Raw genomic sequence first — 25,901 nt, forward strand, 5'->3', positions numbered from 1 at the left:
ATTAAATTTGCTTCTAAAGTAATTTGCTTCCGTTTGTTTTCAGGGTATTTTATTATTTCCATAATAAAAAAATAAAGTATTTGTAAAGGAAGTTGCTGTGGGACAATAGCAAATGGGATAGAAGGAAACACTTCTGTTTTGAAACATATGTTGAATCTTAGGAAAAAAAGTTACTTTTCTGTTAAGCCTGCTTGGTGTATTTAACCCATTGACTCTTGAAATTTTCCAGGTTGGAAGTCGGATTGCAGACCGTGTTTATGACATAGCCAGGTAGGAGATGCTATTTCAGTGAGATGCAGTCTCTCCTTCTCCCTGCTCCTTTCTCCCATGCTCCCCTCTCCCAGTCTGTCTCTCTGTCTTTTTCCCAAAACAGACAACTTGCTCTAACTCCTAAGCTATACCTTGAACTAGGCTTGGACAGCCCACCTTTCTTAGGTTCTTAAGTATCTGAGACTATAGACCTGCTTCTCCAGTCCTGGTTAAGAACAAAATCTGATGTTGAATGAAGACTGGAAATTAAGTGATGTGAGTTTGCTACGTGGAGTAGTTGAGTATGAGAAATGTATTGGCAGGATTAGAGATTTAACTCACTGTAAACATCTTTCTTTTTAGATTTTTGAGATAGGGTCTCACTATGTAGCCCAGGAGGCACTCCTCCTGCCTCTGCCTCTAAATGTTGAGATTATAAGCATACACAGCCACTCCTGCTTATTCTTTTTCTTGTCCGGGAAAGCAAATGCTGTTTTCTTTTCTTTTTTTTTTTATTAGGTATTTAAATGCTGTTTTCTTCATTGGTAACTTTTATTTTTCTTTTTTTAAATTATGAATGTAAAACTTGTAGCTTTCTTCAAGCCTGAATGACTGATCTACTTCATGTAGCCCAAATTTAGATAGATTGCTCAAAATATGGAATTAAAAATTTAACTACATGTGAAATTTTAAGATTTATTAAACTTAAGTTTAGGTTTTATTGAAATGAACAATAGAATCTTCTGCAGTTTGAGTGAAGGAAAAAAAAGTCTATCTAGATTTGTTTTCCAGTTAGTATAGGTGAGACCTGTTGGAGAACCCTGCTAGTAAGGTTTGCAGCCCACCATGTCTGGATAGCTTTCTAAGCTCAGTGCAAAGTGGAAGACTCCCTTTCTCAGAGGGGCTTCCATTTCTCTATCTAGCCTTGTTTGTTAGTGTCTGAATACAGATGTCTGACCTTATTTGGAGGATAACCCTGCAAAGAGCTTGCTGCAATCTCTGTATGATTCAGCATAAGGCTCACTCTTGCCCCCTTCCCATATGATAATGAGGTACTGTGTTATGACCAGTGGACTCTTTCCACCCCTAAACCTAAGAGCCCTTATATACCCTACCCCTGGATCACTAAAGTAGAGCTGTCTCACTGAAGCTTTCTCTCGGGAGCTCTCTGCTTCTGCTCCCCCATCCCTATCCCCCCTCCCCCCACCCCCGCTGCCCAGCAAGAGGAAAAGGAGATCCACAAGACATTGCTCATTTTATCTTAAGCATTGGTAATAGTAATACAGATTCTACAGGGAATGACTTGAGAAGGAACATCTTCAATGAAGTAATATAAAAGTCTTGATGGATCTATTGCCCTTGTTTTAGGCACAATGAAAGCTTTATTGATTCAGGCTTGTCACCATGTAATGGAACTACTGCCAAATATTACTGCTTTATATTAGAATTACTCTCTGGTATTAGCAAATCACTCCTTTTTGTTGACTTTTGTTAAGTGACATTTGTTGAATTATATACTACATGGGATAGATTTATCACATTTTTCTTTAAAAGTAGGGAGGATTTCATTAAATCACAAATTTTTCAGCTATATTTTAAGTACATCTTTTCAATTTAAAAGGAGTTATAATTTTATAGGTAAAAATTTTTCCTTAGTTAGGCCCCAGTGTTTCATTTTGTCACTAATTCTTTTTTGTTTGTTTGTTTGTTTGTTTGTTTGTTTTTTGTTTGTTTTTCGAGACAGGGTTTCTCCGTATAGCCCTGCTGGCTGTCCTGGAACTCACTCTGCAGACCAGGCTGGCCTCGAACTCAGAAATCCGAGTGCCTCTGCCTCCCAAGCGCTGGGATTAAAGGTGTGCGCCACCACGCCCGGCTACTAATTCTTTTAAAGACAAAAAATAGTTATTATCATTGTAGTGATATGTAAAGTGAAGCCTTTATGTCTGGCTTTAGTGACGTGTTTCACCGAAGCCCTTGCTAATTAATCAGTAGAGACTGAGAAATTGTTTTGAGACTGTTTAAACCTTGAAGAACTGTTGTCTCCCTGGGTAGTCTGCACTTGGTGCTACGGGAGAGCTTGCAGCTGCACAAACCTTGGTCCTAAGACACTCCTGGCCAACCTGGAGTTCTTACTTTTGATTATGGCTAGCCATGGTCAAAGGGACTGAAATCTGTGTGTGTTATCTGCTCTCATAGTCAGCAGGGGCAAGATAACTTTGGTAGCTGGAATCTCTCCCAGCCCCAGTAATTGTATAAAAGTAACTGGAGTGAGCTATCAGGGGTCAGTCTTTTCCAAGAAGGCTGAACCCCTCTGCTCTTTGGGAAAATGAAGGCTTAACTTCTTGGTGAGCTTCTCTCTCTACTGTGGCACCTATGACAACATCAACCAATAATCATTTGCCTAAATTATAGTTTGTTTGTGATTTGATGAATGAAACATTTTCAGCTTGGACTTTAAAAAATTCTGTGACACAGCGTCGAGGATATTAAAGCCAAATCCATGAAGACTCTTGTGATTATGACTGAAAGGATAATTTAATTTAAATACTAAATGGTTGGAATTAAATTATTTAAAGTGTGTTGATGTTCTGTCTGTTAATAGAGTACTTAATAGGCGTGGATTTATAGCCACTTGTGCTTAGCATGCACAAGCCTATAGTGTCCATCCTTTGTATCATAAGAAGAAACAAGTAGAGTAGAGTAGTTTGTATTATCAGTGCTTCGTTTGTGAGCACTAAGGCCTATTTAGTACTCTTAAAATCAGACAAATAACTCATTTAAAAAAAATCTGTACTGTGCTAAGTAATTTCATATGTAGTAAAAGCAGTAATTTGATGTTTTCTGAAAAAGAATTTCTTGTTTTTGATTTTATGTGTATGTGTGTGCTTGAGTCTATGTATGTATAATATGTACATGCAGGTGCCATCAGAACCCCTGTAAGTAGAGCGACAGGTAATTGTGAGTCACTCGATGTGGGTGCTGGGAACTGAATCTGGGTCCTCTGCAAAAGCAGCATGTGCTCTTAGTCACTGAGGCATCCCTCTGGTCCCCAGCTCTTTCATCTTATAGATGAGGGAACAGATCCAGGAAGGCTAATTCACTTACGGTCACATGTTAGTAAATTACAGGTCCAAAATTTGAACTTACATCTTTCTAATTTTAAAACTAAAATTTAGTTATTCCTCCTTTATAATCAAGACACAGAACATTAAGTAAAATGTCACTTGTGGTTTTCCATCTATGTATTGGTATTTTATAATTTTGTCATATAATCTTTTACTTATTTTTGTGTGTGTGCATGAACATGTGTTGCAGGTATGTGGGTACATATGTACTTTTGCATGTGGAGGCCAGAGGTTGACACTGGGTGTCTTACTTGGTCACTTTTCACTGTATTTTTGAGACAGGGTCGCCTACTGCCTGGAGCTGGTGGGTAGCAAGCCCCAGAGATTCTTCTTTCTCTCTTCTTCTTGATCTACTATTTTTTGTTTATAGAAAACCCATGGCTTATATTATAGTTAATGTGTTTACCAACTTAGAGGAGCTAGCCTAATATAGATACTCACTCTTCTCTGGCTCTGGGTTCAAACTGCTGCTAACATGAGATATTTGAGTTGGGGTGGGAAGATGGCTCAGCAGTTAAGAGGACTGGTTGCTCTTCCAGAGGACCTGGGTTCAGTTTTCAGTACCCACATGGAGGCTTGCAACCATCTGTAACTTCAGTTCTAAGGGATCTAAAGACCACTTTTGGTTTTCATGGGCACCAGACATGCATGTGGTACTCATACATTGCAGTCAACATTGACATTGTTAAAATTATTATGTTTCAGGATATTTGAACCTGTTTCTAGGTGTGGTGTGGTTCAGCTCTTAGCACACACCTTTAATCCCTCTGGGCAGAATATAGATATACCCTTAATACACACCTTTAATCCCAAACCAAGAAGGTAAAGTTAGTTTGTCGAAGGAAGCACCCTTGTTTGTGCTGTCTAATTGAGTGGCATAAAATGTGACAGATTGGAGAAAGAGTTGACAGAAAAGGATCTGCCCCACTCTCAGGAGAAGAGAGAGGAGGGGGAAGCAAGCTAGTTCGGGAGGGAGAGCGTCTAGCGCAGGAATACTGTTGAGAGGTACAGTAGAACAACACGGAGAGAGAGAAGAAAGGCCATTTACCAGGAGAGTTTTACAGAGACAGACTGAAGAGAGAACAAGCTAGACACAGGTGAAGACAGAACGAGCCAGAGAATGAGAAGGAGCCAGAAGACTAGAACAGATTGCTAGACTTAGTTTGAGGCCAAGCAGAGCAATTCAGAGGCCAAGAGAGAAGCCAGATTGAATAAGTCAGCGGGGAGAGGAGTTTGGGCCAGAACAGCTGAGTTGACCCAGCCAGCCAGAGCTTAGAAAGAACCAGAAGCGGTGATCGTATCGAGCATCTAGTTCCAGAGACTGAAAACATTCTAGGCCTAAATTAGATTGGGTGAGGGTAGAAGCTTCCAGGCCTAGGCCTAGGTTAGCAGATGCAGGCAGTAAGCCTCAGAGAGGACAGTTACTCCAGGAGAATAAAAGCTACTTTTACAGAGAATTTTAAAAATATATTTTTAAAGAAAAAGGATATTTGAGTTGACTTACTTAGCACTAAACACTTGGGACTTTTTGTACTCCTAAGATTTGAAAATACTTAATCGTGTGCTTCACCTTGTTTTTCCCGCAGCGCTGGAGAGTGAAGTAGGGCCTTGCACATGCTGGGCATGCACACCACCTCTGAGCCGTATGCCAGGTTTTCCCATGTGAATTTACATTTAGCTTGTTTTCAATCTTTGTCTGGATGACTGAATTCAAATGCCTTCATTAAGTATGTTCTTCAAATCCATTTTTAAGTCTTTTTGTCTGTTTTCTGCTTGAACCCAAGGCCTCACATATGTTAAGTAGGTGCTGTACTGCTGAGCTACATCCCCCGCCCTAAGGCTGGTTCATCATAGTTCTGTATTAGGGCCTTAGGCTTAGTGACTAGATCAGACAGACTCACTGTATATATTATATCTTCTGCTGGAAAGGCAAGGCAGGAAAGGCAAACGATAGAATTTTCTGAAAGGAGTGATTACAAAAATGTTTTACGCAAGTAAGTTAGCCCTTGGTTACTTTATGGATTCCATTGCAAAGCTTAGCTTCTATATCTATTTTTTCCAGAGACTTTCCCCTTGCCCTGGACATAGGATGTGGAAGAGGCTACATAGCACAACATTTGGATAAGGTATTTTTATACACTGGTTTAATCAACTTTGAGAAATAAAATTGACTGATTGTGTGTGTGTGCATGTGTGGAGCCCCTCCCTCCTCTCATGTGTGTGTATATAGGTGCATGTGTACTTGTGTGCTGGTGTACATGGAGGTCAGAGCACAGCCTTGGTGTTGCTAAGTAGGAGTGCCAGTGGGCTTGGGAGCTGCCTGTCTCTCCTCTCTTTTTCTAGCATTCTAGGCATCACTATGCCCAGCTTTTCTTTTTTAATGTGGTTTCAGGGACTTGAACTCAGATCCTAGTGCCTTGAAGTCAACATAACTGAATCATCTCTCATCCCCCAACTTAGTTAATTTGAAGAAAAGACTTTTGTGATCAGTTTAGTTGAATGATACTTAGTGATTATCTTAAAATAGCTAAACATTTATTCGTTGCTCCTGATAATTTCTCTAAACCTATATATTTTCTTCTTTGTTCTCACTTTGTTTAAGCATTTTTGATAATTCAAATGAAGCTGAGGTATAGCTCAGTGGCAGAATGCTTGCCTGGCATATATGAAGCCCTGAATTTGATTCTTAGTGATGCAAGAAAAAAAAAACCATAGCCAAGAAAAATATTAATTTTATTAATTAAAAATGTATGAAATATAGATAGCATTTAATAGTACTCATTATTTTATACTATATTTTTTAATTTAAACCATGTCTTAGGGTTTCTATTGCTGTGAAGAGACATCATGACCATAGCAACTCTTATAGAGGAAAACATTTAACTGGGGCTGGTTTACAGGTTCAGAGGTCCATATTATCATGGCAGGAAGCATGGTGGAACACAGACAGACATGGTACTATACAGGGAAAGCTCTATATCTGGATTGGCAGGCAGCAGGAAGAAGAGAAACTGGGCCAAGCTTGAGCATTTGAAACCTCAAAGCCCACTTCCAGCAACACACTTCCTCCAACAAGGCCACACCTTCTAATTCTCATCAAGTAGGGCCACCCCCTAATGACCAAGCATTCAAATTTCTAAGCCTATGGGGACCATTCTTATTCAAATCATTACAAACCATAAATACATTCATTTGTTCACTTATCCTTTTAGTCTTGGTGAGTAAGACACGGAGATTAAAGTGGGACTTTTAAAAAAATATGTCTTGTGTAGGTGACTATATCGACATGTGGATATATACATCCTAGTACAGGTGCTCGAAATCCCAATGCCAGAGGGATTGGATGCCCTGGGGCTGGAGTTACAGATGGCTGTGAGCCCTGATATGGTTGGGAAAGGAGCTCAGATCCTCTTAAAGAGCAGCAGACACTCTTAACTTCTGAGCCATCTCTCAGCTCCTGGTGTGCAGGAGAATTGTGAGGCTCCTCAAACATTTACTGACAGTAAATGCCATAGAAAATAAAACATTCATTGACGTGCAACAAGATGTAAAGGTTGGGAGAAATAGAAGACGGTAGGTATTTGATGTAGTTCTAGAGCTGGAGAATGTGGGATAGTGGTTCACAGCCTTGACAATCAGAGCATGGCAGGAGGAAAGGGAGACTGATGGCGTGTGCTATAGTGAGGATGCTTGAGAACCGTTAGCTTGGGCATGTTATGTAAGAAAGATTAAGGAGAGAGAATAGACATCGGAGTCAGCGCTAAAGGCAGTGAGTGCAGTCATGGGAAATGAAGCAAATGCAAGCTGTAGTTTATGGGAGGCCTCGTAGACCCAGCAGAACTTGGTCAGAGAATGGATCTGAAATTCTCACTTGGGTTTCATATGTATCAATCACTCTGCTTTCTTATTGACTTTACCTTACCATATTGGCCCTAGCTACCTGCACTGCCTGTCTGAATTGCTGCTGTAGCTTCCACGTAGGTCTCACTGCTTCTGTCTTTGCCCCAACGATCCGTTATGTAGAGTGATCCTTTTAAGCCAAGTCATTCGTCATCATCTCAGAACTGTTGGGTTCTCTTCCAATTCAGACATGGTCATGTGTCTTGCGTGTGTGTATGTATGTGTGTGAGTACATGCCTGTCACAACGCACACGTGGAGATGAGAGGATATCTTTAGAAAGTCGGGTGTATCTATTTGCCATGTCAGTTCTGGTGACTGAACTCAGGTCATCGGATTGGCGCCTGGCATCTTTACTCACTGAGCCATCTCAACAGCCTTTTGTGACTACTTTTCTAAAATAATGCCCTTGCTTTTGATGACAAAGAGCTCTTTATGGTGCCATAGTGCTTATTAGCCCAAGGTATATGTTGGTTTCTTTTGTGCTGGACTTGCCTGGTTTTGTTCATTATTAAAATCCTAGTTCTGAAACCCTCAATGAATAACCATTACATTATTATGAATACTAAGATAACTTTAATTGAGTTGGGGTATAACTCAGTGGTAGGACACTTGCCTACTGTGGGCTCTCCTACACATCTTCTGATTTTTTTTTTTTGCTTGTTTGTTTTGTGTTTTGTTTTCTGTTTTTTCCTTGAGACAGAGTTTCTTTCCATAGCCCTGACTATTCTGGAACTTGATCTGTAGACCAGGCTGGCCTTGAACTCACAAGGATCCACCTGCTTCTGTGTCTGGAGTGCTGGGATTAAAGGCATACATCACCATATTCAGCTCTATCTTTTGATTTTAAGAAGCTGAAATCCACTGAAGTCATTTTTAAATACAGGGGTGTTTGTTAGAGGTTCTTATACATTCATATGTGGAAGGAGAGCTATCTCTCACAAGGTATTGGGACACCGAACCCAAAGTATGAAGTCCACCCCTGTTTATAGGCCTTCTGGGATTACATGGATGCTCCATGTTATCTTCTTTCTCTCTTCTAGTTTGTACCTAGTTGTACCTAGTTTTCTTGGTGGTTGTGGAGCCAGTCTATGTAACCTATAATTAACTAGCTTTTTTCCAGCTCATGTTAGATAATTGTTATCTTTTACCCAACTCTGTTCAATGATAATTTGAAATCAGCTATGGCAGAAATAGTCATACCATGGAAATTGTCAAGTGCTATAAAATAGTGCCCTGCCAAGAGTTGTTCTTTAGCGTACTACTGCTTTAAACTTAAATGGAAAGGTCTGTAACTCAGAGTCTTTGCCCCTGTCTTTACCGACATCTCTTAGTTCAGATTTTCAAGTGACAGGCAGGTGGATAACAGATTTATTAGCTTCGTTCTTTGCTCCATGGTATTGTCCTGGAGCTGACATCTAGACCCAGTTCTGCACCTCTCTTACCAAGCCTGCATCAAGCAACATTGGGTTGGTAGTAGGAAATCCTCATCAGAATCGCTACATCAAGGAAATTAACAAGTGGGTCGACTTATAGTGCTCTCTGTCTCTTCCTCTCCACTGCCTAGCAAACTATTGATAGGGTTTACTCTTGCTTAGCTGTGAGCAGAGAAAAGTGAATATGGGTGACCTGAAAGATAGCACCTTCTCCAACAGAGGAGGGAGCCACAGTAGAACTCACTGAAGAGGCTTCCTGGAGATCTCAGTAGTGCTGTGGATGAAGAGAGGCCGGACAGGACTGACCCAGAGGGAGCAGATTGCGTGCTCATGCTTAGATCATGAGAGTGCCTAGTGACACAATAGACACCAAGAATTGTGGACCTGTAAGTAGAGTCCTGAATTATAAACAAAAACTATCAAGTATATGATTCTTATGCACAAATAAAACTATGAAGTGTAAACAATCTCAGAAGTAAGGATTTTCTCGAGACTTGGGAAGCTGATGCCTGTTGTTAGGTAAGAGAATCAGACAGGAAGATTCAGATTAAATATTGGAGGCGGTCAGGATGCAGAATCCTGGAGAAAAGAGCAACAGTGTCAGCGCTCTTTCTCTTAGAAAGACGAGAGGGCGGTTGGAACAGGCAAAATAAAGCTCCTTAGTTTCTGCCTGCTTTCTTGTTTTCTCTGGGAATTCTGAGTGGAAACGGAAAGTATGAGCCTGTTTGAAGTCTGTAACAGGAGGAAGGATACTTACTAGCTTTCAGCATATTAAAGAAAGTTTAAGTAGTGGAGTAGTGTAGGACATTGGTATTCATACTGTATTCTCTATTTTAAGTACGTTAAATATATTAAGTAAAATTAGTTGCATGTGTTTAAATCTGTGCTATTCCTTATGTATTTTAAAGAAACTTGCATATCCTTTTGGAGTTATTCAGAAAGTAATCTTACAAAACTAAAACGACTCTATAATTTCCTCCTTTGGAAGTTTCAGAAATGATTTTGCTTTGCTGCTGCAGCTGTAAATGTTTCTGTGTCATCTGATGTGCTTCAATTATCCCATTGCAGGAGACTGTGGGAAAGATCTTCCAAACAGACATTGCAGAGCATGCTTTGGTAGGTAGCGTTTTAACAGTTTGTTTCTGGCCTGGTTTAATTTTTAGTTCTTTATTTCTGTCACAATGGAATATAAGTGTAATTATAAATGTATACACATGAAGAAGTCTTAAGTAGTACAGGGACTATAATAAGAAAAGACACTGCTAATCTCACTACCTAGAGACAGCTCTTGGTGACATTTGGCCTGGCACCTTTATAAACATGTAATTGCCTCTATTTTCCAAGTTCATGTGAACAGCATTACATTAACATTCCATTTTCTTATGGAATGCTGCTCTGTTCTGTTTGAATACTTTTTTTTTTGTTTGTTTTTTTTTGAGACAGAGTTTCTCTGTGTAACCCTGGCTGTCCTGGAACTCACTCTGTAGACCAGTCTGGCCTTGAACTCAGAAATCCTCCTGCCTCTGCCTCCCAAGTGCTGGAATTAAAGGCATGCACCACCAATGCCTGGCCTGTTTGAATACTTTTATATATGTATACCTCTTTTTCAATGACCACATGGCCTTCTGGTATGTGAGCATCACATGGTTGATTTATCTGAACAGCTTCTAGAAGCCTGCTTAGTTCTAGTTTCTGAGTAGCCACCCATGCTGTTAACATCATACAGAAAGCAACTGTGTGTGCTTGATTTATTTGGTTTTCCCTGTTAGACATATTGTACATACATATAGGCAGACATATATACATATAAATATATGTATGCATTTACATATACACACACACACACACACACACACACACACACATTTGGCAGATGGAACAGAACCTCAAAAACCACATTTTATTTGTTCTCTCAGCCATTATACGTCCTTAGACAAAAGGTCTTTATAAAATTATCTCATAGATAAGATGTTACACCGAAGGAGAGTTACAGAGGATGTTGATAGTAAGTTCAAAGCAGTGTTTCTTTCTGTAAGTTCATTATTAGTTCAAAGCAGTAATTTCTTTCTTTTTTTTTTAAATAAAGATTTACTTACTTATTATATAAAAGTACACTGTAGCTGTCTTCAGACACACCAGAAGAGGGCATCAGATCTCATTACAGATAGTTGTGAGCCACCATGTGGTTGCTGGGATTTGAACTCAGGACCTCTGGAAGAGCAGTCAGTGCTCTTAACCACTGAGCCATCTCTCTAGCCCTCAAAGCAGCAATTTCACATGGCCTTGCTTTATCATGGTACACACCTGTGGCCTTATCCTTGAACCTGACCTAGAATGAATGTTTTTCCTTGATCAGAAATTTGTCCCAAGCCTACTTCTCTCCATAGTGTAATTTATGAAAGCTCATTGTATTGCTTATTATGCAGCCTTTAGTTACTATTCTATGAGGAGGGGGCACATTCTATTTTTGATTCTAACTTTATTACATCTTTCTGGGACAACAACCAAAACCATCTCCTTAAAATTTCTTCCAAAAATTATTTGAATTCTATAAAGTCATTAATTTATCTAAACAGCATTAATTCATAAAAGTTCATCTTCATATTGATCTGCAGGAAATTTGCCCAACAGGGTGGGCTGATGCCCAGGAATCATTAGACTATGTAGTAGTGGCAGGAAAGGCATATCAGCATGGAGAAGCAACCGGAGATGAAGTCTCTGGGGCTGTGCTTCTTCAGAGTGCACCCATGGCAGCCATGCAGAAGCGGTGGGCCATCTCCAGGAAACTCACTTGCTTGCCATAGCCTTTCCTAGATGGCTGCTGTCAGAGTGTTTTGCCTGGTTGTATGTATGTGCACCATCTGCATACCTAGTGCCTTTGGAAACCTATAGGCACATTGGATCCCTTGAAATTCGCGTTACTGATGGTTGTGAGCCTCTCTGGGTGCATGAAATCAAACATGGGTCCTGCAAAAACACCAAGTACTCATATCTACTGAGACATTTCTCCAAGCCCTCATTGTTATTTAACTTTGAACTTGTAAAATAATTTTGTGACGTGCCTGGCCTCTCACCTTCATTAATTTGAGCATTTACATATTTTTTTTCTACGTCATTTTTAAGAGCTTATATTTTAGGGATGTTAACCCTTCATAATTTATAATAAATATTTTCCCCATTCAGTTATATTTATATGTATTTTTTTATATACTTTTTGAAGCAGCTGAGAGTTATTTAACAAAACTTCTTGAGTGCTTTCTGTGTGTTACATTTTGTATTTTGCTTTTTTAATAGAACTTCTAAGTGACTATAGCATTAGGAGTGTTCAACAATGATTGTGTTAGTAATTGAAGCTAGTTAAAAATATTGAACTTTTATTTTTTTACCATTAGAAAAATTCTTTAGAAACAGATATTCCTACTGTGAATATTTTAGCTGATGAAGAATTCCTTCCCTTCCAAGAAAACACGTTTGACCTGGTGGTTAGCAGCTTAAGGTTAGTAATCCATTTGTACTTTTAAAAAATATGTTACAGAGGCTAGTGAGATACTCTGACTGGTAAGTGCTTGCTGCCTAAGCATGAAGTCTGTGTCACAGGACCCACATAAAAGGCATGGTGGCACATGCTCTTCCTTCTCCTCTGGAGAGGCCGTGGCAGGCAGGTCCCTGGGGCTCCAACCAGCCACAAGCTCAAGTTTACTTGATAAATTTTAAACCAATGAGACACTACTGAAAAACAATATGGTCAGAACCTGAGAAGAATACTTGAGGTTAACCTCAAGTCTCCACATTCACATGTGTGCAAGCTTGCATAGACGCACGCACGCACACACACACACACACACACACACACACACACACACACACACACACTGTGTGTGTGTGTGTGTGTGTGTTATAAATAGATCTAAGCTATGTTGTAACATTGTACTCTTAGGATAACAATGGATGGTTGGACTAATACTCTCCTACCTTGGGCCTGGAATTAAACCCAAGGTTTTGGGTGTGAAAGACAAACATTCTGCCACTTAGCTATATTCTTCTCTGTGTGTTTATAGATGTTAAGATTCTTCTGTTTAACAATTATGGATTCAAGACACCCAAGTGGAAATTAGATGTATTGTCTTAAGTGTCTTTTTATTTCCAAGTTTCTAGTTTGCTAAAACTCTTTTGCTGTTGCACATGAGACAATAGACAGGGTGAGCAGGAAACACAATATGTAGGAGGTTTCTTATGTATAGGTTTAGAAAGTTTTGCTTGTTTCCCATCGCCTTAGGTGATGTTGGATATACTATCTGCATATTAGAATAGGCAAAACCCAAACATTGCCAACACTGACTACTGGCAAGTATAGAGCAACTTAGTCTTCTTATTCATTGCTGGTGGGACTACAGAATGGTGGAGGCACTTTAAAAGACTATTTGATGATTTCCTGAAACTTGAGCATACTTTGTTAGGATCCAAGATTTATAGGCCTTGCTATTTATTTACCCAAAGAAATGAAAACTTATATCCATGCAAAAACATGACAATGAATAATATATTACTGTTTCAAAAATATTTTAGACTTGCTTTTTATGTATGTGAGTATTTTGCGTGCAAGTATGTATTTGCACTACATGTATGTTTCATGCCCATGGAGGCCAGAACCAGATGTAGGATCCCCTGGAATTGGAGTTATACATGGTTGTGGCTGCTAGCCATGCCGAATACCGAATTCAGTTTTTGCAAAAGCAGCAAGTGCTGTTAACTGCTGCAGCTGTGTTAATAATTGCTAAAACTTTTAAGCAACTAAGATATTGCCTTAGGGTCTGTTGCTGTGATGAAAAAGTCATGACCAAAGCAACTCGGGGAGGAAAGGCTTCATTTCACTCACGGTTCCATAGAACAGCTCATCATCAAAAGCAGAGGGCAGGAACTCAACCAGGGCAGGAACCTTGAGGCAGGAGCTGATGCAGAAGTCATAGAGGGTACTGCTTACTGGCTTGCTCTCCCTAGCTTGCTCAGCTTGCTTTCTTATAGAACCTAGGACCAACAGTCTAATGGATGGCACCACCTGCCATGGACCGACCTCAGTTGGCCCCCCTCAATCTGCGGGAAAAATCAGGGTTCCGGACAGGTGGGCAGGAGTCAGAGAGAAAAGGGTGACAAACAGATAAGGACACAAGGGACTGTGGTATCTGAATGTAATTTCTCAAAGTGAGCACCAGTCTTATAATACAGAAGAAAAACCAGAAAGCTAGGCGAATACATCTGCCAAGGTACATTGATGCATAATGGTTCTTTACACAAAACAAAGAAAATGCATACATAAAAAGCTAGGGGGAGCCAGGCTGTGTTTGCAACTGAGATAGGAACAGCCTTTAATTAAGATCAGCTAAACTCAGGAGCCAGGTGAGTGGTCTGATGCAATGCTAGTCTATTGTTAAACCCACCACCAGGGGTCCCTTAGGAAATACCTGATTGTGCTATTCCTCTGGGCCTAGTGAAAAACATGCACCAGGAGAATTCAGTTCTACTAACCCTTACATGAATAGTACTTCAGTTTCTCCTAAAACCGCAACCCACCTCCTTCCTAGGCCATTGTAAATTCCTGTGTATGGGAGTGACTCGACTGTTGTTCTAAGTATTTACTATGCAGACTAGCCCTGAGATTACTAGTTCTATTCAAGTAAATTGTAATGCCTGTTTTCTTTCACTGTCTCCCTTACAATACTAGAGGTAGTTCTGAATGCTACTGAATAGGTTATATTCTTACTGAATTCCAAGCCCAGGGTCGGCTCAAGGACTGCCTAGGACATTGGAACACTGGTGGAGGTTAATCTAACTTAGCTATATGTCAAAATCAATCCTTAGAGGCACTTATAATAAAACAATATTGAGGGAAAGCACACAGATCCGTTCACCCAATTAATGTGGGGACAGGTTTGGAGGATGTGTGCTGTGGGAATGCCAAGGTTCCAGGAGACTAAGTTTCCATGAACTTTTCGCCTCAGGACTGCTTCCATGTTTCTAGGCCTGTCATGTGAGTCACTACTGGATGTAGCAACCACTCATAATGCCCAGGGCCTTACCTCAGAATCACTAATTAAGAAAATGCCCTATCCCCCAATGGAGGAGCTAGAGAAATTACCCAAGGAGCTAAAGGGAACAGCAACCCTATAGGTGGAACAACAATATGAACTAACCAGTACCCCAGAGCTCTTGACTCTAGCTGCATATGTATCAAAAGATGGCCTAGTCGGCCATCACTGCAAAGAGAGGCCCATTGGACTTGCAAACTTTATATGCCATAGTACAGGGGAACGCCAGGGCCAAAAAGGGGGAGTGGGTGGGTAGGGGATTGGGGGGGTGGGTATGGGGGACTTTTGGGATAGCATTGAAAATGTAAACAAGGAAAATACCTAATTAAAAAAAAAAAAAAAAAGAAAATGCCCTATAAGTTTGCAATAGCCTGATCTTATGGAGCTATTTTTTTAAAGGTCACAAACTTTTATTTTAGTTTTTGCATAATTATCGGATATTAGTAGAACTCAAACAAAATCTGGAAAAGTGAAAATGAATTCACTGCATTAAAAATTCGCTTTTGTGGAATATTTCTTATATTTCATTATTCTTGTAAGCAGCACAGTAGACACTTTCTTTTTAAATGTATTTTTTCTTTGTTAAAAACAATTTTTTATTAGATATTTTCTTCATTTACATTTCAAATGCTATCCCAAAAGTCTCCTATACCCTACCCCCAGCCTGCTCCCCAACCCACCCACTCCTGATTCCTGGCCCTGGCATTCCCCTGTACTGGGGCATATGATCTTTGCAAGACCAAGGGCCTCTCCATGGAGCTATTTTCTTAATTGACTTCCTTCTCTCAGATGATTTTAGATTGTGTCAAGTTGACATAAAACTATCCAGCATGGATGTCTTTTAGTTCTAAGGTATTGAATTGTGGTACATCTTGACAATGGAATTACTTAGCACTAAAAAGCAATAAGCTGTCAAAACATGAAAAGAATGCAGGAAACTCAGACACATTACCATATAAAAGATTATTCAAAAAATATGTGTATGCTGATTGCAGCTATGCCATTCTGAAAAAGGCAAAAGAGTATAAAAAGATCAGAGTTGTGGAAGTATAGAAAACAATGTAATTTCAGATTTCAAAGTTTAGTACCTGTTTTGGTTTGTCCTACTGATAATTATACTAATTAAGGTTAAACAAATATGTGTTTCTATTTTAGTTTGCACTGGGTGAATGACCTCCCGAGAGCACTTGAACAGGTGAGAAGACTTTTGTTGGTCTGTTCTGTGATAGTTTATCATCACAGATTAACAAATGTTTCTGTTTTCATTGTTCCTAAGTCTGACAGAGAATGGAGTGAAGCCAAATATTTATAATGTCCCATGATCTGTGTATACTTGGTATATGCTGACTTGCAAATATGTACATTGGGTGATATTCCTTGAGAACTTAAAGGATAGTTGGTTGTAGAGATGCTTCTAATATGTTTTTGAAAGATTTAGTTACTGTGTCAAACAAATTGGTATCACAAAGATACACTATATTATTTCTTTTTCTCCTATTATTGCCTGTTAACCTTTTCTGGGTAGAAACTTGCTTACATTTGTATCTGCCCTTTGTACTCTCGGTAAGTGTTAGATAAATGCTTATAGATTGGTTTTTAGCAGTGAGTAGAGGATGTAGACAGTGGTAGATGACACTGTGGCTTGATGGCACTCAGAGAGAGCAGCTGGAGGGAAGCATGTGGGTCCTGTGAGAACTGACCTGAACTCATGGCTGTCACCTGGACTGCATTTCTTTAGCCAAGTTCAGCCCAGATTCAGGGAGTAGGAAATAAACTCCATGTGTTGGTGGTAAGTCTTGAAAATGACTTTTCAAAGGGCACAAACAGGATAGATTATAATTTTGGTGACCTATTACTCTTAACTTTTTTTTTTTATAAGATTTTGTAAAAAGTTGTACCTTATAAAACTTGAAAACATACATCTTATAGATACTTGTGTCACAAGGGAGTGTCCTGTCTGTGTTGTCATTGCTATACAACATACATACATACATCATAGAGCAGTGACTCTAGATTTCTTATCTGGTACTTATCTGATTGTAGTAATAAAACACTGACTTGGATACATTTATTCTTTTGATATTTCTGTCTGTAAAATTTGAATAGTTTTGTTATATTTATTGCAGATTCATTATGTCTTAAAACCAGATGGGGTGTTTGTTGGTGCAATGTTTGGAGGCGACACACTCTATGAACTCCGGTGTTCATTACAGCTAGCAGAAACTGAAAGGGAAGGAGGCTTTTCCCCACATATTTCTCCTTTCACTGCTGTCAATGACCTAGGGCATCTGCTGGGAAGAGCTGGCTTCAACACTCTGACTGTGGTGAGTATCAGGAGAACTAAGTAGTCCACAAGTAGCCTACTTATTGCATTGTTTTGGAATGTTTGGGGCAATTTCCTTGAATTTTGTTTTTCTTCTTTTGAGGGATGCGGTAGGAATGACTTTAGTCATGCATAAACACAATCTGACTGACATCAGTAATATAAACTTTTTAGATTACACAGTAAGTCACTCCAAAAAATGGACCAAAGTTTTTTTTGTTTTGTGAAGGAGGAAGGTATCCTCTGGTCTGTGTGTAGAGGTCAGAGGATAGCTTTTGGGCTTCCAGGACTAAATTCAGTACCTTTACCTGCTATGCCATCTTGCCAACCCCTCTGAGGTAAACTTTATAAAAATACTACTCTATTAGAATCTTCAAATCCAAATTAGGTGTAATTTGGGATAAGGCTACTACAGATGTGAAAAGATGTATCTATCATAGGGACATTTGTAATACTCTCCCTACCACCAGCTATCAATTAAAGCAGACCCAAATGACAGCATTCTCTAGGTCTAGGCTTAGCTGAGGAAGAACGTGTTCTGTTTCAGACAGAGTGGAGAGTTGTATAGAGAGCACCCATATGAAGTCAGTGTAGAAGAAAAGTAGATTCTGCATAGTCTGGGGTAGAGCACTGCACGTAACTGACTTCATTTTGAGGAAGTGTTTTGGAGACTCGGTCTTTTCTGTCTCAGGCCCATGTGGAAGTCTCTGTGACTTTGAAGTGCTGCTTCTGCCCCATCTCCAGTGAGCTTTGATTCTAGGTATGCACCCCTGGCTTTAGTGTCTGTAACTTGAATCCTTGCCCTGCCTCTGTATTACTGATGGGAATTTAAGAAAAGTACTTCATTTCTCTCAGCATTTCTTTAAGAAATACAAATGTGTTTCACCTTGGGTGGCCCTTGATATTCAATGGCCAGAGCAGGAGTGCCTTGACCTGCTTTTCTCTTTCCTTGTTCTACTCCTAGCACTGTCTAAGAATAGATTTCCCAAAAAGAGTCCTATCCCTTCCTCGTCTTTCCGATCACAGCCATTCTACAGAACTCATTACTCTCCTCGGAAGAGCTGAATAGACTTACTATGATTTTCAAACCCTTGAGACGTAGAAACATGTAGATTTGATTGGCAGGGACTGGAATTCCTTGAAGAAAGCCTCTAGTTGCATAGCTAGGGATGATAGGCTTACAGTTAAAATAGCTATTTGTATTAACTTATTGTGAACGCATTTCATAAAATCGACCAACAATTATGTTATACCCTGTGTAATGATAGAAAGCAAGGGGACAAACTGGCAGAAAGCCTAATCTTTTTTTAAAAAAAGGCCTCCAGAGAAGGGAAGAATGGAGAGGCTGGGAGATTTGTCAAGGGTTTGCCAAGGTAAGAGCTGAAGATAGGCCTGAGACTTCTTAAGTCTAGGTTGACTTTTAATAAACTTTTAAATTGTTTAAGCCAGTAAAATTGTGGTTTTGAAATGTTGAACACCTGAAAATTGGAAAGCATAGCTTTATGTTAAAGAACCAATATTACTGATACAAGAAGTAATGCATTGAGGGGTTATTATATTTTAAAGATTTTTTTTGTTTGTTTGTTTTTGTTTTTGTTTTTGTTTTTGGAGACGGTTTCTCTGTGTAGCCCTGGCTTTCCTGAAACTCTGTAGACCAGGCTGGCCTCAAATTCAGAAATCTGCCTGCCTTTGCCTCCCAAGTGCTGGGATTAAAGGCGTGTGCCAACACTACCTGACTTAAACATGTTTTTAACTATATAAGTAATTCACAAATAATTTTGATTATAAATGTAAAACTATAGAAAAACTGAAAAAAAAAACCCTCATTTTCCTTTAATCCCTCAAATCTTAGTTTTCTTTGGAGAACGCATTTCTCAAATTTTTAGTCTTTGGTATTCAGGGTGACTCACACCTTTAGTCACTGCACTGCATTTGGGAGGCAGAGAGAGGGACTGGTGAATCTTTTAGTTCTGGGCTAGCCTGGTCTCCAGAGTATTCCAGTGCAGCCAAGGTTACACAGAGTAACCCTGTCTCAAAAAGAAAACCAAACACTGTTAACATAAATATTGTGCTAGAACTTATCCTGTTAATCTATGCTACTTGTTACTGTGAATTCCCTGCATTTTCATTTATTTTTTTAAATTAATTATGTTAGCATTGTATGTCTGTGAGGGTCTGTGTATGTACATAGTTATGGAATTTCCGTCCTTAACTGTGTTTTCACATTTTTTTAAATTTTATTGGATATTTTCTTTATTTACATTTCAAATGTTACCCCCTTCCCCCTCTCCACAGTCCCTTAGAAACCCCCTATCCCATCCCCTCTCCCCCTGCTTCTTCGAGGGTGTTCCCCACCCACTCCCAACTCCCCGCCCTGGCATTCCTACACTGGGGCATCAAGCCTGCATAGGATCAAGGGGCCAAGGGCCTCTCCTCCCATTGATGCCCGTCAAGGCCATCCTCTGCTACATATGTGGCTGGAGCCATGGGTCCCTCCGTGTGTACTCTTTGGTTGGTGGTTTAGTCCCTGGGAGCTCTGGGGAGAATGGTTGGTTGATATTGTTATTATATGTGCTCTCCATCTTAATATCTGCATTTTCTTTACTAATGTGAATATGGCATGGTTTCATTTTTCTCTCTGAACATTTACATTTGTTCCAGGTGTTTTGTTTTGCTAGTAGAAGCAGTGCTTTAATAAATATCTTTCTAACCTACATCATTTATTCAGTCTTGCAACAAATGTTTGTTTATTGATGAGTTCTGGGCTGTGGTGCTGTTCTAGGTACTTTGGATGTAGCAGTCAACAAAACCAATTCTTGTATAGTGTTCTTCAGTTGTGCAGTGGTCCTCACAGAATTTGGTGTCTGATTGACAGGAACCTGTGCACAAAATCATTTGTTGTTATTGTTGTTGCTATGTAGAGCAAGGTGTCAGGGACTTTCCTCAGATCTTGAGATCTGATGCAACTGACCAGAAACCACTGGTTTAAAGCTTTGATTTTAATATTCCTTTATTTATAGTACGGTAACGATAACCATTGTAAGTCTCCTCTCATTTCCAGGATTACCCACCATATTGTTGTTACAAACCTATAATTGAGGTGAAAATAATTATCACAAAGGTAAAACCTCTAAACTGTGTAGATGGGGTGTAGGAAGGGTAACATGGGAGGTATGGAGTACATCATTATGTGACTCTGTACTGGAACTCACTGTGTAGACCAGGCTGACCTTGAACTCAGAGATCTGCCTGCCTCTCTGAGGGCTGGGATGAATGGAGTGCCACTCTGTCTGTCATACATCATTTTACTTTTTGTTTTGAGAGGAACTATAATTAACTGCTCAGGCTGGCTTTGAACTCACACTGTAGCTCAAAAATACCTTGAACTTGTAGACTTGCCTCAGCATCGCAGACTTACGGGATTATAAACCTGTAGTGCTATGTCCGAACAAGGATCTCTTTAGTGGTTTGTTAATGTAAAAGTGCAGAGATTAAATGGCCATCATTCATTTTAATAGACGTTACTCAGCACACACAAGGCTGGCAATACAGCTCAGTGGTAGAACTCTTACCTAGCCTGTGTGAGGATCTTGAGTTCAATTCCCAGTCCTATTAAAAAATGTAATCTTCCCACCCCATGTGCACACATGCCAACACATGCATTATTATTTCAGATAATAGAAAGGAATAATGAAATCTATGCATAGGGGAAAGTGATAGAGCAGGTTTGAAGTAGAAAGGAGACTCCTCCTGACACTTGATACTTTATTCCTCTACCCAAGACAGGAACTTGAGGCGATACAGTCATGCAGAGGCATGCATGCTTATTACCCAGCTCGCTTTTTAAGTGTTTAAAACTTTTCTCACTCTTATACAATCCAGTACCCAACTTCCAGGGAATGGTACTGCCATGGTGGGCCAGGTCTTCCCATATCAAGACAGGCCCCACAGACAAACCTGATAGGACAATCCCTCATTGAGCTCTCTTCTCAGGTGATTCTCCATTGTGTCAAGGTGATGCTTAGGAATGTAGTGTCTTTTCTTCCCAGTTTAATATCTGGTATATCCTGTATCTGAGTGAAGTATGTTAAATGGATGTTTGGAGTTGGGAGATTGAAAAGGAACTTTCTCTGCCCGCTCCATGCCTGACTTGGTCTTGTAATACCACAAAAGGTGCACCCTTTTGGGGGATGTTTTACAGAAAACAAGGAGAAGAAGCCACTTATGGTGGCAAAGACCTTTAATCTCAGCAGAGGCAGAGGTAGGCAGATTTTTGAGTTTGAGGCTAACCAGGTCTACATAGTGAATTCTACAACAGTCTAGGCTACAGAGTAAGATCCTGCCTCAACCAACAACAAACAAAATAAAAGTAACCATTACAACTTAAAACAGAATTATTTCATCTATTTTCAAAGTAGAAACTGGTACCCATTGTTAGACTTTTAGAAGATAGCATCTGTGAAGACTATTAAGAGCAAGACAGTTCTTGGGGTTGGAGGTAGAGCTCAGTGGTGGGCACTTGCCTATTACTGGTAAGTACTTGATAGGGAAATTTCCTACCTGCCTCAAGAGTGCGCTGGGAAGTAGCTGATAGCTCTTTAGTTTAATTTTTGTTTGTTCTTTGTGATTGTCACATGAATAATACACTTTTTCTTTAAAAAAAAAAAACAGGATACTGATGAAATTCAAGTTAACTATCCTGGAATGTTTGAATTGATGGAAGATTTAAAAGGTAAGGCATTTTAAAGAATTTGCAGACTCTATTTGAGAGGCATTTTAACAGTGTACTCTATGGCTGTGATGGGCTAAGCACTAGGGGTCTAACACTGTCATCTTATAGCTTATGGTGTAAAATGTAGAAGGAGGTAGACATCAGGCAGATAGCACAACAAAGAGTTAAATCAGAATTGTGGTTAGTGCTATGGAATTGAGGCTTGTTAGTACTATGTCTGCTTCTGGGATAATAAAGAGGAACTTGTTTTAGGTACATTTTAGATATTTCAGTCATTTCCTGTAGTATCAGTTCATATCTCAGGTCTAAGTATGCACATATACACGTCTATACACACAAACACACATACATACATACACACATTTAAAAAAATTACAGTCCTTAGATAGTTTGATGAGTTTAGGATTTAGGGTTTAGTCAAGAATAGACATTGGTCTGGGAGATTAAAGAAATTGTATTTGAGAACATGGTATTTGAGCCATATTCTAAAGAACAGAGATGAGATAACCAGATGAAATGGTGAGGGAAGTCTGTCTCAGGCACACAGAGCAGCATATGCAAAAGCCTTTTTGCAAGAGAAAATGGCCAGATCCGAAGAAGGGCATTTGTCAGGAAAGTGGGATGGAGAGTTGAGTGGTGGATTGTGGCAAGTTAGGGTCACATCCAACGCAAAACCTTAAAGTCCCCAGATTATACCCGACAAACAACTTAAGAGAAAAGCCTCTGTTGGCTTCGGGTTCAGGGTGTATAGTCTGTCATGGCAGGGAAGACACTGTGACTGGAGAAAGGCAGTTGAAGATACCACAGCAGGAGGCCATAGCCAGGCTGTAATGCTCAAGGCTTAGCACCCCAGTTACGTCCTTCTAGACCTCACCTCTTCCACAGTCTTTCAAAATGGTGCCACCAACTGGGGACTGAGATTTCAAACACGTGGCGGTGGTGGCAGACTTCCATGTTAAACAATAATAGACCCTGTTAACATTGTTTTCCCTTCCCTAGGTTTGATCTCCAGTACCCAAAATATATTGATTATTTGACTTCCCAAATCATTTGGTTTTGTGAGACTATGTCCAATGGTTTGGCCCAGGCTGACCTTGAATTCTGTATTGCCTTAGCTTGGGCTGTAGGCGTGATCTACCTACATTAATGTGTTGTAGTACATTTTTTCCTACATATATGTTTGCTGTCAAAGGGAAGGCCCTTATCATTAGGTTGGATCCCGAGCTTTAGCTTGGCTTTGAAAGTTGTATTATCTAGTTCAACCCGGTTTGTCACCAAAACCTTCAAAAGTCTCTATAAATGCTCTTGTTTTCAAGGTTTATTCTTAGTTTCCCTGGTACATACCACACCTGCAAAGTGATCCTGGTGTCAACAGAGATCTCGTGATTTATCTCTGCTCATGGTCATGCCCACCTTGAGACCACATTCTTTAGTCTGCTCCATCAGACCAGCTCCTCAAGCATGTGGGTTTTCTTTTTCTCTTTCCTGTCCTCAACCTGCGACTTATTCAATGGTCTTTGTGAAATAAGCATTTGGTGAATGCAGTCTTACAAATTTTGGTCCCCTGCGTGACTTTGTTGATGAGCCTCTTACTTCTGTAGTAGTTTTAGTCTTCCATATCACTGCAGGAGAGTTGACTAGGGAATGTGAAGATATATCGATGGAAGAGAGGAGGATAGTCCCAGTGGACGTAGGTGTTTGTGTTTGGTAGCAAGAAGATCCTGCTCATGGGTCTGTTTGACTTGATACAGAGGAAGTAACACTATGGAGGTTCGTAGTCTGAGAATTGTGTAGAAACACTGAAATAGTCATTGGAGAGAGAGGTGAATGACTAGGGGAAAGTTACAGAGTTTGAAGGGTACATTAAAGTCAGTCAGACTTTTCTGATTGGCAACAACAGGAAGTTGCAATTTACATGACAAATACAAAAGTGAAAGATAACTCCACAAATATAGTTGAAATGGTGAACTGGAAGAAAAAGGAAGCAGAGGGCAAAAGTGGGCTGGCAAGTTGGATGGAAGTTGCTGTAGCTAAGCAGTTTCAAAACACTCAGAAAATAGTTACAACTGGAGTACTTAATGATGCTGAAAGGGAAGGGTGGTACAGTTGGAAAATTAGTTGCTTGGTGGATGGCTTGAAAGTAAAGTATTTTAACTCTGTCAGGGACATATCTCACATAGAGATGCAGAGGGGAGTGAGGAAGCTCATTGGAGACGACGTAGAGAGAGTGGAACCTGATGGACACTAAGACTGAAAACCAGTCCCCTGAGAATGAGAGGTGCACAGGAAAACCGAGCCAGGTGCCAAACCGTCAAAGGAAGGGACTGACTAGGTTGAGATCTGCCAGCAAGCGGGAGCAGGAAAAGGTTACAGCAGGTGGAGCTATCCTCGACAGGGTGAGGGTGTCTAACAGGTCGGGCAAATAATGACCAGGAGGACACTCTGAGGAACAACAGGGATGCAGTTTCTACCTCTCAACTTTGAAAAATGTGACTTATTCAAGAAGAAATACCTGCCATTGACAGATTACCAGCTGATCTCCTTTGTGAAACTTTGTGAACTGCTTGTTCAAACACGCGCACACACTTCACTGATAGCATAGGCAGTTTCGATGGCTCGAGGAGTTAAAGTTGGGGTCTGTGAAACAGAATTGTGCTCACCTATAGGGAAGCCTTCATCTGTTTCTGAAAATTTATAATATGTTTCAGAATAATGAAATTTATATAATTGCTTGCCTGTTCTTATATTTACAGATCTGTAGTTTTACAAACATTTTTTTGCACTTGCTATTTTCAGTGTCCCTCATGATAACTGCTTTTATGTTAAGTGAGAAACATTAGAGCAACGAAAACGCTTGAATTTGAGTGGCAGAATTAGGTGTCAAACTTTTGTCTTGTGCCCTGGTATCTTAACTGACTCTCGTTGCTCGTCGTAGTTGGCTGTTAGCGGTAAGGGTCTTGCCTGTTTCTCACAAGGCTTGTTTCATGTGCTTACCCCTCTTCTGTGAGGGCAGTTGCACTGTCATATTAACACAGGGAAATGCACACACCCAAAACTTATCATGGTCCCTTTGCATCATGAAAAATAGGATTGGTAGGCTACAGGTGTACACTCAAGATGATAAAGCTAATAAAACATAGCAAACATTTTTTGAAACATCCCCAAGTACTAAACAGACTCAGAAACATGGAGCCCTTTCATCTAAAAACTTATTAGGTAATGAAATTATTTCTCATTTAGATGCCAACAATAATTCTTTGAATACAGAGTCTATTTTGTACTGGTCTATAATAAATGCTGTGTTCATGATTCATTTCAAGAAAGAAAATAGAAAGAGACAAGAAATTAGATCTATCAGTTGGAAAAGGTTACTGCCCACTGATTTAAAAATACAGTAATTACTCTGTAGTTCTCTGGGCTTTTTTTTTCCTTTCTTTCCATGTGTGGGTTTGTTTTTCTAGGGATCAAAAACCCCTTAGCCTTGCACATACAATGCAAGTGCTTTGCCACTGAGCTACATCTCCAGCCTCTGATTTTTCAAGACAGGTTCTGGCTTTGTACCCTCAAGCTAGCCTTGATCTTGTTTTGGATTTCAGGCTGACCTCAGACTTACTGTCTGTATGGCTCTACCTCCTGAGTGCTGTATTGTATCTGTCTCAGGTTTTCTAATGTCTTGATTTACAGATGAACTCATCAAAGGCATAAGTACCTTGTCTGTAGTTATGTTAAACCTAGGATTCATTACTTGAAACCACAGTTTTATACTATACATTAATTTGTGTGTGTGTTTGTATTATATATGTGTGTATACATATATATATATATATATACATGTATATTATATATGTGTGTATGTATATATACTAATATATAGATGCATCTTTCAAACAGTGAAATTAGCCTTTTTATTAAGTGCCATAACCTTAGTGTTATAGCTGTTTGTATTTTTTAATGCCCTGCTACATCCTTGTCACACTGTTTCCTTCTTGTCATTTCCTGTTGGCTGTTACATTCTGTCTGATGATCCCTGAGTCTTAGGCACAGGGGCTTTGGTG

The 25,901-nt window shown here is 39.8% G+C and overlaps 1 protein-coding gene and 1 pseudogene across 6 annotated transcripts in view; both read left to right on the top strand.

The window, feature by feature from the left end:
* The window catches only part of Ndufaf5 (NADH:ubiquinone oxidoreductase complex assembly factor 5), a 48,382-nt gene that overhangs the window by 1,214 nt on the left and 21,267 nt on the right, over nucleotides 1–25,901 (top strand). For 3 of the 6 annotated variants that reach the window (XR_003953715.1, XR_003953716.1, NM_027093.4), the window contains exons 2-8: nucleotides 230–270; nucleotides 5,437–5,500; nucleotides 9,777–9,824; nucleotides 12,101–12,204; nucleotides 15,947–15,986; nucleotides 16,918–17,115; nucleotides 21,786–21,846. Coding sequence is in view for 4 of the 6 variants with exons in the window: in NM_027093.4 (NP_081369.2) it covers nucleotides 230–270; nucleotides 5,437–5,500; nucleotides 9,777–9,824; nucleotides 12,101–12,204; nucleotides 15,947–15,986; nucleotides 16,918–17,115; nucleotides 21,786–21,846 (556 nt within the window). In the remaining 2 variants the exon portion in view is untranslated. Of the gene's footprint in view, nucleotides 1–229; nucleotides 271–5,436; nucleotides 5,501–9,755; nucleotides 9,825–12,100; nucleotides 12,205–15,946; nucleotides 15,987–16,917; nucleotides 17,116–21,785; nucleotides 21,847–25,901 lie in introns of all 6 variants that reach the window. The other 3 variants (XM_030252053.1, XM_011239768.2, XM_030252052.1) reach the window with 3 other exon arrangements.
* Nucleotides 21,096–21,298, top strand: Gm52594 (annotated as a pseudogene).

Source organism: Mus musculus, chromosome 2 (genome assembly GCF_000001635.26).
Source record: "Mus musculus strain C57BL/6J chromosome 2, GRCm38.p6 C57BL/6J".
In the NCBI taxonomy this organism is placed as follows: domain Eukaryota; kingdom Metazoa; phylum Chordata; class Mammalia; order Rodentia; family Muridae; genus Mus; species Mus musculus.